Source organism: Ictidomys tridecemlineatus, chromosome 8 (genome assembly GCF_052094955.1).
Source record: "Ictidomys tridecemlineatus isolate mIctTri1 chromosome 8, mIctTri1.hap1, whole genome shotgun sequence".
Taxonomy (NCBI): domain Eukaryota; kingdom Metazoa; phylum Chordata; class Mammalia; order Rodentia; family Sciuridae; genus Ictidomys; species Ictidomys tridecemlineatus.
Window position 1 is genome coordinate 27,573,464 of NC_135484.1, and position 12,991 is coordinate 27,586,454.

The following is a 12,991-nucleotide window of genomic DNA, read 5'->3' on the forward strand; positions in this document are numbered from 1 at the left end:
CTTCTCTTTAATATGAAAACCTTCTGGCAGGGTTTTAAATTTTTATTTTAGCATCAAATCCCAAGTCAATTATTTAGAAAAATACCCCTTTCTCCTTATTACCTTAATTTAGCTGATGTGTTTCTTTGCATCTCTCTTATTTTTCTTCAGCTACTGTTTATGGTTTCTTTTTGCTGCACTCTACGTTGTCTCTGGGTTTTAAAGCTGGGTGATTGACTGTTGAGTGCTGGCACCTGGGGGAGGCGGAAGCAGCGTGGGGGCAGGAGGCAGATGGCAGTGTGGGTGGGATGCAGTGACTCATTTGTTTTATAGGTTGATTTTTTTTTTAATGTAGAAATGTTGAGGACCCCAAAAGAAAAGTCTTTATTTATATTAAAGAGTCTTCAAGTCATTTTTAGCTTTTGGGGAAAACAACAATTTTTTTTTTTTTATTGTTGGTTGTTCAAAACATTACATAGTTCTTGATATATCATATTTCACATTTTGATTCAAGTGGGTTATGAACTCCCATTTTACCCCATATACAGCTTGCAGAATCACATCAGTTACACTTCCATTGATTTACATATTGACATACTCATATTTGTTGTATTCTGCTGCCTTTCCTATCCTCTACTATCCCCCTCCCCTCCCCTCCCCTCTTCTCTCTCTACCCCCTCTACTGTAATTCATTCCTCCCCCTTGTATTATTTTTCCCTTTCCCCTCACTTCCTCTTGTATGTAATTTTGTATAACCCTGAGGGTCTCCTTCCATTTCCATGCAATTTCCCTTCTTTCTCCCTTTCCCTCCCACCTCTCATCCTTGTTTAATGTTGGTCTTCTTCTGGTGCTCTTCTTCCCTAGTCTGTTCTTAGTTATTCTCCTTATATCAAAGAAGACATTTGGCATTTGTTTTTTAGGGCTTGGCTAGCTTCCCTTAGCATAATTTGCTCTAATGCCATCCATTTCCCTCCAAATTCTATGATTTTGTCATTTTTTAATGCAGAGTAATACTCCATTGTGTATAAATCCCACATTTTTTTTTTATCCATTCATCTATTGAAGGGCATCTAGGTTGGTTCCACAGTCTTGCTACTGTGAATTGTGCTGCTATGAACATCGATGTAGCAGTGTCCCTGTAGCATGCTCTTTTTAGGTCTTTAGGGCAATAGACCGAGAAGGGGAATAGCTGGGTCAAATGGTGGTTCCATTCCCAGCTTTCCAAGAAATCTCCATACTGCTTTCCAAATTGGCTGCACCAATTTGCAGTCCTACCAACAATGTACAAGTGTACCCTTTTCCCCACATTCTCGCCAGCACTTATTGTTGAAAACAACAAGTTTTGAAGCTCCTTTGACCTTCTTCCCTTTTCATAACATGAGTAAATCCTCTATGTCTTTTACCTTCATTGCATCAGATTTATTCCTCCTTGAGTGAATGTGAATTCTAACTTCATAGTCATAAGATAAGTCAGATTCTGTATTTAATCGCTTCTTAAAGAGTGCACTATTTTTTAGAAAGAAGACCAATAGCAATAGAGGAAAGGGAGGGAAGAGGAGAGGGAGTGGGGAAATACTGGGCAAAGAAATCTACCAAATTATGCTATGTATGGATATACCACATTGAATATATATACAACATATATATATATGGAACTATTTAAAGTAATGATAATAGAATGGAGATCAGTAGAGTAAGTGGATCAGGGGAGGGAGGGAGGAAGGAGAAGGGAAGTTACTAGGGAAAGAGATTGATCAAATTATGTTACATATAGCTACAAATATGACATAGGAATCCCACTCTTAAATATAATTATAACGTATCAATAAAAATAAACAATCTCTTAAAAATTTTATAACCAAGTTCATATAATTTAATATGATTCTCTTTATATTTTTATAACAAACTTCATAACTAATTTTAAAAAGTATGTTCTTTTTTATGTTACATTCAGTCACACAGGTCTTGAAAATTCCTTTTATATTTTGGTGGGTTTTAATTTATAAAAGAAATCAATGTTCATATGAGAAATTGTGGGAAATAATAAGAAAAGTGAAAAAATAATTTGTGAATTATGAATAATCATGGATTATTTTTTACTATACATGTTTTCAGATTTTTAAATTTATATGAATATTTACATAAAATGTACATATTATAATGTATACATTACATTGTAATGTATGCTATAAATTATAACATACATACTATATTTTAACTTTGTTTACTTAATAGCTTCAATTTCTCCCCCATTTCTAAGTATCCTTCTACCTTAGAGTTTTTGGTAGTTAAATGGTATGCCATTATTGGGAATCATCATTGTGTGTGTGTGTGTGTGTGTGTGTGTACTTACATGTGTGTATGTAATTACTATATATACACAAAAGTAAATACACAAATATACACATAGTCATTTCCTGTTGATGGATATATTGACTTTTTCCTTTATTTTATTATAAAGATGATATTTCAGTAGACAAACAGGTAAATCTGCCCATATCTCTAAGAACTTCTCAGGATAAATTCTAAGAAATGGAATTATTGGGTTGGAGAGTATACATAATTTTAAGGATGTAAGTCTCCAAAAAGTTTAGACAACACTTGAGTACCATTTCTCTGAATTTTCATTGGTTATTTTAGGCTATTTTCATTGGCTCCTTTTAGGAAAGAAATTGCACTTTATGGTTAGTTTAATGCGCATTTATTAGAAGAGAGATGGAGAACATTTTTTCATGTGCTTATTGACCATTTTAAACTTTAGTGAATTTGCCTGCTTATGTCTATAGTCTGTTGCAAAGCTTTTATTATTGCTTGTTTGCTTTAAATTGACCAGTAAGAGATAATTTATAAAGATACCAACCTTTCATCTATCAAATATTGCACATGTCTTTAACAAACTTGCTATGTTAACACTTTAATTGTAATTATGAATGGGTTATGTTTTATGATTATATTTTCCAAATTTTTATTGTGGTTGTAAAAGAAGTTATTAGTTTTCAAAATAATTTTTTATCTTAACACTTTACTAAATAGTATTATTATTTCTAATAGTTATTCAGCTGCATTGTATTGTTTGTTTTGTTTTGGCTGGTTTTGGTTGACAACATAACATTTGCAAGTAATGATGATTTTATATTTTATTTTCTAGACTTATACCTTGGCTTCCTAAAAATCTTCCTGTATTGACTGAGATTTCCTGATTTTAATGGGCATATAAGTACATAGAAATACAAAGTACAAAGTAGGCACTTGTGAAACGTATTTTGTTCATCTTGCAAGTTAGGCATATGCTCTTTTCCTGCTGCAGCCCATTTTGTGACTTTTTTTTCACGGAGAAAAATGGATTTTGCACTTTAATCAATAAGAATCTGAGGAAATGTTCATGACTCTTAAAAATTGAGCCATCCTTGCATTCCCCAAATAAATTTTAAACTCAAAATCTCAGCTTCTTACAGTGTAACACTTGGTACATTTGTTAGTTTTTCTTTCATATTTTTGTTTATATCCGTAAATGAGTTTGAGAGTAATCTGGATTTCATTTTTATGATGTTATTGTCAAAATGTGGGATAAGGTTTCTATTAGGTTAATATTGGTCATGTTTGACTTTTGGAAAAATTAGTATCTGTGGTTTTATTTCTCTTCTTAGTTATAATTTTCTATACCTTCACTTTTTTCTTTCTTCATTTTACTTACCAAATATTTATTGGATATAAACTAGTTAATTCTAAACCCTAGTTCTGGATTAACCAATAAAGTCACCATTTTTTTAAAAACTCATTTTGCATTTGTTACTGCTATATATTCTATGAATCTGCTTTTTAAAGTTTTTTTTTTTTAATTTGTAACCATAGTTACCTTGTTTCAATGTTGAAATTTAACAGAGAACGTTAACTTTTGCTTCCCATCATTGCAGGCTCTTTGCAATAATTACATGATTTCTTTCTTGTTTAAAAAAATGTCAGTTTGTTGAACTTTATAAAAGCCATTTCTGGTAGAACCACAAATTCAAAATTCAGTGGTAAATGAAGAGGGAAAATCCCTAGCATTTCCTCATTTCCTTTTCTGAGTACTGAGTTATTGAAACCCAAATGTGCTTATTGGGCATGATTCAGGTGACATCTTTTGGGGACTTTGTTTTCTGTCTGCAGATATTGCTGTGGTGGAGATGAGTGATGCCTTCCGGCAGCCATCCTTGTTTTACCACCTTGGGGTTCGAGAAAGCTTCAGCATGGCCAACAACATCATCCTCTACTGTGATACTAACTCGGACTCTCTGCAGTCCCTGAAGGTACTCCTCTTAGTTACTGGGTATATTTCCTTTCAACCCCAGTATTCAGGGAGAATTCTCTCTTATCCAAAACATTTTCAGTAACTTATGTTTGTGAAAAGATGTTTTTGCCAGTATGATAAATAGCTACCAAGGGCTAATTGTCAAGTTTATCTAGAATTCATTGTGAAGTTTATCTAGAAATCAATGTAGATATTTGATGATATCCAAGAAAGATAAACATCATGTTCAGGTCTGAGTACCAGGTGGAGTTACATCCAGGAGACTGTTGATGGGAAATCACTGATACACACCTTGGAGAAAGAAAAGGAGGTCATATAAGATATATCGGGCTTTATGCCTGACCTTTGGTGACTTCATTGTGCCCATCTGGCTCTAACTAAAATACTCTTCGTGCCTGAGAGTGCTCTGAGTAGAATTGCTCACAATATTGCCACCCTTGTTTGCTGGGTGTCATTTCAATTAAGATGGGAGGAAGGAAGTAAAACTCTCTATTTTGTATACAAAACTCAACCTTCCCCGTTGGCATTCTCTTCATTAATAGACGCTTGCCGCATAGAAACCATTTTTAACACCCTAAAGGATTGGGAAGTAAAAACTTTCTGTGTTTTGTCTACAAAATTCAACCTATCCCAATGTCATTTTCTGCATTAATAGGAACATACCTGATATAAAGCCATTTCCTCCCTCCAGCAAAGTTGCTGAACATGCTTTTACAAGGCCACAGGATTTTACACTGAGTGATTCTTTGAAAAGTGTCTCACAGTTCAGTGACACTCATGCTGAGCCTGATGTCATCCATTTCCTTTGTGAAATTTCCAGCTAGCTTCATGTGGTCTTTTCTCATCTCTGTCTTTTGGTTCCCAAATAAGAGCCAACCTTGGGATGTGAAGCCCTGAAGTTGAGAACATACTTTCAAAGTCAGTGGCTTAGCAATTGTTATATGAAGATCTCCAGTGCCAAATCCTTGTAGAAATATGTGTGTGTGTGTGTGTGTGTGTGTGTGTGTGTGTGTGTGTGTGTGTATACATAATATCTTTATTTATTTATTTTTACGTGATGCTGAGGATTGAACCCAGTGCCTCACATGTGCTAAACAAGCCATCTACTACTGAGCTACAACCCCAGCCCTAAAAATATATTTTAAAGTAGCATTTTGCTTTTATCAGAGTATCTAGAGCATGGGTAGCTTTCTCTAAAAATCCTGAAGAGTTTCACTGAGCAAATATATTTGTTGCATGCTCGACATTATGCTGGGGATTGAGAGGCATATCTGTTTCTGGCATACTGGAATTGAGAGATTTGGTCCTACTCAGTCTAAATTTATCTTTTTACCTGGTTATTAGTAAGGAAGATCTGGGACCAGGTCAGCTTGGCTCCCTAGCTTGTTCTTCTTAACCACCAAGTTTTATTATCCCTTGCAGTTTTCCCTCTGTATCCATGGGTTCTGCACTTTTAAACCAATCATGGATAGTAAATATATTTATTTAAATTACTTCTGTACTGAAAGTGTACAGACTTTCCCCTTTGTCTTATATTCCATAAACAATGCAGGGTAACAATTATTTGCTTAGCACTTACATTGTGTTAGCTTTGATAAGAAACCTAGAGTTGATTGAAAGTGTACAGGAGGGTGGTTGTAGGTTATATGCAGATTCTATGCCATTTATATAAGTGACTTGATCATCTACAGATTTTGGTATCCTGGGTGTCCTGGGACCAGCCCTGTGGATAACAAGGGAGGATTGTATTTCTGGTTAAAACTATATCAGTCATGCCTGCCAAGTGTTGTTCATTTAGAAAAATGCATCAACTATGCCTCCTCACTTGTCCCATGCAGAGTGTGTCTTTTCTCTTAACCCTTCCATTAACTTAAGCATTTGTCATTTTCTTATTTAGATCGTTTCTAGCCAGATAGCCTCTGATGTCTGGGATAGAAAAAAAAATATTTTCTGCAAGTCTAGAAATTTTCTTTGGGTTTCAGAAAGTCTTATCCTACTGCAAAAACTTGGGATATATGTCTGTATGTGTTTGTTTTTATTTATTTCTGTTGCATTTGGCTCTAGGTATAACTCTGCTATCCCTAGCATTTACAAACAGAAAGGAAAACTAGTGAAATAAGAGCAAGAGACATTTGAAATAATATCTGCAAAGTGAGGCAGATATGACAAAGTGAAGCATCTTTTTTTACAGAGGCAGAGGCAGAATTAGAATGCTATTCTTGTCGTGTATCTTGCTTCACTTAGGTTGATTCTTTGGACTTCAAAGAAAGTACAGCTGTGCCAATTTTATTTTCATCAGCTTTTTGTTGAAGACAGCAGATTCTCTTCAGCAGCAAATTCTCAGGAAGAAATCATAGAAAAAAAATCTTTTGTGTTTAAAAGTATAAGCTACTTGGAGAATAATTTATGAGAACTATAAAAATGCTTAAAATCCTTGCCTGAATTGTCATTTGAAAGGATATTAAGAATCTAATCATATATGTGCAATAAAATTTCTAGCTGTTGCATTAAGCTATAAGTCCTTCAATTTTATTAAGAATGAAATATTTTAACTTTTTAAAAATATATATATATTTTAGTTGTAGATGGATACAATACCTTTATTTCATTTATTTATGCTGAGGTGCTGAGGATCAAACCCAGTGGCTCACACGTGTGAGGCAAGTGTTCTACTGATGAGCCAACAACCCCAGCCCATAACTTATTTTTGTCCCAAGGGGAAAAAAAAAATCATGATTGCACTTTGAGAGAGGGAAATAAATTGTTTTTTTGTTAATATTCTAACACATATTTCAGTTTTCTTTAATTAAATCATGAGAACTTCTTAGTGTGCCTATTAATGTTTATTGAGAGAGACTATGCCAAGATTTAACATTTGCTCAAAAATAAGAAAATTTGATAACAACTCTTTTCTGATTTATTCCATGCATTTAAAAATGATCAGACTTCCACTTGGCATCTCTTACTAAATGGGAGAGTGGGTCTGGACTCTACTGGCTAATGAACTGTGGAGCAGATGCATGAGATACATCTAAGATCAAAAAGCACTTGGGGGATTGAGTGGCTGCTGTGAACAGTGAGGAATTTGTTTTAATGTACCACAAAGGGGCTGAGGGAACTCCCCCTCCGTCCTCTGAAGGTTCCATAATTGGGTCTGCTGAAAAAAGTGACAACAGACACACGAACAGGTGAAAATTCATACAAATTCATTAATATGCAAGTACATGGGAGTCACAAAGAGTATAAAAACTCAAAAAAGGTTGAATCACAAGTTCAAGGGAACCTATCATCACGTATGAAAAACACAAAGAAGGTTGAAGTGTGAACATCATTTTGCTAGGAGAGAAGGAAGTGGAGGATGTAGGCAATTTTAGATTTAGAGTAAATGATTTTCAGGAGAAACGGATGGGCCCAAAGAGCCTGGGACAGAGTGTACCTGTGCCCTGAGGGTGAGGTCAGCTCTGGTTTTTCTTCTACTAGTTCATCTTCTGGAGGAGCTGGTGTTTAGGTGGATAAGAGAGCATCAGAGAAAGCCTTCCTGCAGTTAGGGAGGGAAAGAGGATCAGAGACAGGAGTTGGAGAAAGTCGCAGAGATTTTGGTTCTGATACTGCTTTTTTGTTCAATGTGCTCAGTGTGTCAAAGGGCCAAACTTTAGGGTATCATTTCCTGAGTCTCAAAACTACCCTTTTTCTATCACCAGAAATTCCTTTATAATAAGAGTTCATAGCTCTAGTTCTTGTGATCTTTTCTTTCAACCCTTTCTTTAGCTACTTCTCTTGATTCTGGATTAACCCTGACTCACTTTAAACATGGCTATTTATAAAATGAAGCAAGACCAAGCAATGAAGTGCGCTACACATCCCCAGATAGTCAGCAGGTAGAAGCTCTTATAAACAAGTGGTAAGGCTGAGTGGGAAACAGACACACTACTGGGGAAATAGTGAATCACCACTCTGTTTTAGTTTTTTTGTTTGTTTGTTTGGTACTGAGGATTGAACCCAGAGGTGCTCTATCACTGAGCCACATCCCCAGTCCTTTTCATTTTTTGAGATAGGGTCTCACTAAGTTGCTTAGGGTCTCACTAAGTTACACTGGCCTTGAACTTGTGATTCTCCCGCCTCAGCCTCCTCAACCGTTAGGATTACAGACATGCATCAGTGTGCTCTGCTTACTACTCACTTTTGAAGAGCAATTTGGCAATATCTAATACTGTCAAAGGAACCTATCATCAAGTCTAAGCAATTTTGAACCTAGATGTGTACTGTAAAAAAAAAAAAAAAGTGTCTCAGGTGTAAGGAGATAAAACAAAGAATGTTTATGCAATATTTTAATAACCCCTCCCCTAAAGGAGATGGAAAATATCCATTAGGAGAATGAATGAATAATTGGGACAAGTCTGGCACAGGGGCACACACCTGTAATCTCAGCCACTCAGCAGGCCAAGGCAGGAGGATTGCAAGTTTGATGCAAGCGTCAGCAATTTAGCAAAACCATGTTTCAAAATATAAAAGGGGCTAGGGTTTTAGCTTTGTGGTAGAGGGTCCCTATGTTCTATTTATAGTATCACAAAAATAAAACAAATCAAAAAACTTTTTGGTATAATCATTTAATGGAATATTGTAGAACACTTAAGATTAATCAATTAGAGCTTTATACATCAAAGTCATTGTATCTCCAAATATAATTTTTGAAAAGAATTTAAAATCAACATACAATGACTCACCCACATCATTGTTTATAGCAGTTCAATTTAATTTACAATAGCTAAGCTATGGAACCAACCTAGGTGCCCTTCAAAGATGAATGGATAAAGAAAATGTGATATATATGTACAATGGAATATTACTCAGTTATAAAAAGGAATGATTTTTATGACTTTTGCTGGTAAAGGGATGGATCTGGAGACTATCATGCTAAGTGAAATAAGCCAATCCTAAAAAAACAAAGGCCAAATATTCTGTCTGATATGAGGATGCTAACATACAACAAGTGTGTGTGGCAGGGGTGGAAATAGAAGTTCAGTGGATTAGATAAAGGAATGTTGAGAAGGGAAGGGGATAGGAATAAGAAAGACAGTGGGAAGAATTGGACATAACTTTCCTATGTTCATGCATGAATGCATGACCAGTGAAACTCCACATAATGTACAACCATAAGAATAGGATCCTAATTAGAATAAATTCCACATATGTTTAATATGTCAAAATATACTCTACTGTCATGTATATGTAAAAAGAACAACTAAAAAAAACAAAAAAAACTTTTTAAAAAATAATAATGTTAAGGGGAAAAACAAATTACCCACGTACAGTATCATACCAGTTATACAGAATGTGATTACAGACAGGCAAGACAATGGTATTATACACATGTGTGTTATAAAGAGATAGAAGTATGTATGGAAATTATCCAATCAGAGTATTTACCTCTTTGGGAGATAGGAGTAGAATAAAGTTGGAAGATAAGAGTCTTTAACTATATGTAATATGTTTTTTTTTCTTTTTTTTTTCTTTTTTCTTTAAATACTGGTTTTAAACCCAAGCCTTGCACATGCTAGATAAGCCTCTATCACTGAGCCACATCCCCAGCCCTTTCTATTTTATTTTGAGATAGTTTCTCTAAGTTAACAAGGCTGGTCTTGAACTTGTGTTCCTCTTGCCTCAGCCTCCTAAGTGTTGCCTTTATAGGCAGGCACCACTGTGTCTGGCTATAATTTAATATTTCTAAATCCAGGTGGTAGACATATAGTTGTTTGCTAATTTTTATACTTTTTATATACTGAAAATATTTCATAATTAGCCTTTAAAAATGTTGCTATATTCTTCAGTTTTTTTATACCCATCAAGAAAACTTTACATGCATTTTGGGCATTTGAATCCCCAAAGAATTTCAGTTTCTTTTTCTTAATATTCTGGCAGTGGTAAGAAAGCCTAAGATGTATTTGAATCTTTTTTTTCTGCACTTAAATCATCTTTGTTCCCATTTTATGCATAAGAAATGATTCTTTGGAGATTGATATGCACATCAGCTAGTGGTGACTCAGCTTTCTGTGTTGAAATGTAATGATTATGTTAGATTATTCCTTACTCAAGAAATTTAGTTGTATTTTTCTCTTAAGCCACTGCCTGAAAAGTTACTTTACAGATGGGATTTTCCTCAATTAACTCTTTTGTAAAACTGCTTACTTCTTCATTATCTCACTGGATATATTCCATACATATGTAGTGCCAGGTACTCTGGCTCTGCCTAAATGCATGTGTTATTTTCTAGATTGGGACCTGACTAGCATCCCCCTAGGAAATGACACTAGAAATCTTACAGGCACAAACCAGAATTTGTAACACCATCACTAATTTACCAACTTTGAAAAATCAGCCATTTTTAAAAACAATATGTCAGTTTCTCAAAACATTAAAAAGAGATTTAACATATGATCCAGCATTTTCACTTCTTGATTTACATTCCCAAGAGAATTCCAAGCAGGATCTGAAAGAGATATTTATATGCCCATGTTCATTAGTGACATTATTTACAATAGCCAGAAAGTGGAAGCAACTCAGGTGTCCATGACAGATGAATAGATGAACAAAATGGGTGTATACCTACATGGTATACTACTCAGCTGTGACAAGGAAGCTGACATGTGCTACAACATGGATGAGCCCTGTTGCTCCTTCAAAGCAGTTCCATGGTATATAGACCCAAGATCTGTTATCTGTAGATACAGAGGACCCCATCTTTGTGTATGTGAAACGGGGACAGTTCTTCTGGTACTCATTCATGTCCACTTGAATGAAGCAAATGGTTGTTGTTTGGAAAAAAATGATGATGTCCGTGATGTAAATTTTGATATTGATACTAGTTTGAAGTAAATCAGTGAGGAAAATCAAGGTAGTTTTTGTTACAAATGCTTCAAATTTAAATTGGATTCTTCCCTATACTTGACACATCTACTGAGATTCCAGAGTGTCCTTAAACCCATAAAAATGTATTTCTCTTCTTTTTGATCTTACATCACTGCTTTCTTTTCCTAAAGTTTTACCTGCCTTGCTAAGCTAAATAACTAAGATTTGAATTAAATTCAAGTTTTAATGTAAGTAGTGCATGACATTAATTTTTAAGGTTTATGACTCTAATTTCAACAATGGAATTTTGCAGGATTATTTTCAGCACCTCAGATTGTACCGAGTTAGTCAGTGGTACAAAGTACACAGTTAGTTAATGTTTAAAAAAAAAAGTCATTTGAAAATATGCTCCTATAAAGTAGTTTAACAATTTGTGAACAGAATCATTGGCTTTGCCTGTTTTAACTGGGCTGCCTCCGGACATCCCGAGACTCTTGCTTAGTTTATTCCTCGGTGTTGACTTAGAATCAGCAATTGGCACCCTGTCCTCTCCCTGGTTCAACACTGCATCCCATGCATTTCTTGTTATTCCATAGGAAGCTTTTGTTGTTGTTGAGAGAGGAAACAGGCTTGTTACTTTATTTTACATATTTCAGAAATGGTCAAACTTTCATCTGAACTGTAATCAGTCCGTCTCTAATGGGGAAAGAAAGAGGAAATCTGGGGCAGGAGCAGGTTAAAAATACATAAAGTGCGGCTTTTTGGAGATTCTTCTCCTGGGATCTTGAACTGACAAACTAGATGAATGATTTATTTAGCAGGTGTTGACTTCCCTGTTGGAGAATCCCTGAGGATGGGCTTGAGACGCAAGAGCCTAGTTTTGTTCAATGTGTGTTAGCAGTATTCTCTCCCTAAGGCATTATCTGTAGACTGAATAAAATCATGCTCTTTCCTTCCTAATTCTCTTTAATCTCCTTCTCCTACCCATGATTTCTAGCTTCTTATTACCCTTTTGTCAAAAGGAGAGGAAAATCTGCACCCGGTATAGGGAATGAAAGATGTCATCAAATCACTGGTTGACCCCAGCTGTAGCCTGTGAGTCTGAATACCTTGAAGAACAGGCAGGAGCCCCTCTGCACACACCAGAAGTGGGCCAAAGTTTTGCTGAATTCTTCTCCTTTTTGTTCATTATAGATAATTCTGTGGTAGTTGATCTTTGTGGCACTCCAACCCATCATCCTCTTTGGGTCCTTTTAGAACACATCCTTGAAATTATCATTAAACCTTATGTCAAATGGGATTTACTATGTATAAAATTATACCTACCTGTAACTGTGTGTGTGTGTGTGTGTGTGTGTGTGTGTGTGTGTGTGTGTGTGTGTGTGGTGCTGGGGATTGAACCATGGGAGGCAAGCACTCTATCATACACCAAGCTGAGCTATATCCCCAGCCTCATACCTGTAACTTTTTTATAATACAGTTTAAGAAAGAAGAAACAACATGTACTTTAATAGAACAGTTCAATTAGGTGTTGTCAGCTGGTGACAAAGATGTTAATTATAACAATAGCAACACAGTACTAAGGGAAGTTTGTATTAAGAAGCTGTGTTAAATGCTGTATGTATAAAATGTCACCCATCAGCACCCAGTTCAAAGAAATATGTCTACTTACAGTAGAGTTCTCCCACCAAGAGAGATTTATTTAGATATGAAACAAAATTAATAGGGAAGGAGAAAAAGAAAGTCAAGAATGTCTTTGGGGATGACTTTCCAGCTTTGTTTAATTTAACCTGATTTTTTTTTAAGCACAGGTTGTTTTCATTGACAGTTGCTCATGTTTAAGAAGAAGATGTGTTCTTACCCCAGGTCATGAGT

At 35.3% G+C, this 12,991-nt stretch overlaps 1 protein-coding gene across 7 annotated transcripts in view; it reads left to right on the top strand.

Annotated features, from left to right (window-relative positions):
* The window catches only part of Map3k5 (mitogen-activated protein kinase kinase kinase 5), a 210,060-nt gene that overhangs the window by 58,028 nt on the left and 139,041 nt on the right, over nt 1-12,991 (top strand). For 6 of the 7 annotated variants that reach the window (XM_078019065.1, XM_078019061.1, XM_078019062.1 and 3 more), the window contains one exon: nt 4,129-4,268. The exons of the other annotated variant lie outside the window; for it this stretch is intronic. In XM_078019065.1, coding sequence (XP_077875191.1) covers nt 4,129-4,268 — 140 coding nt within the window. The remainder of the gene's footprint in view (nt 1-4,128; nt 4,269-12,991) is intronic. 7 annotated transcript variants of the gene reach the window in all.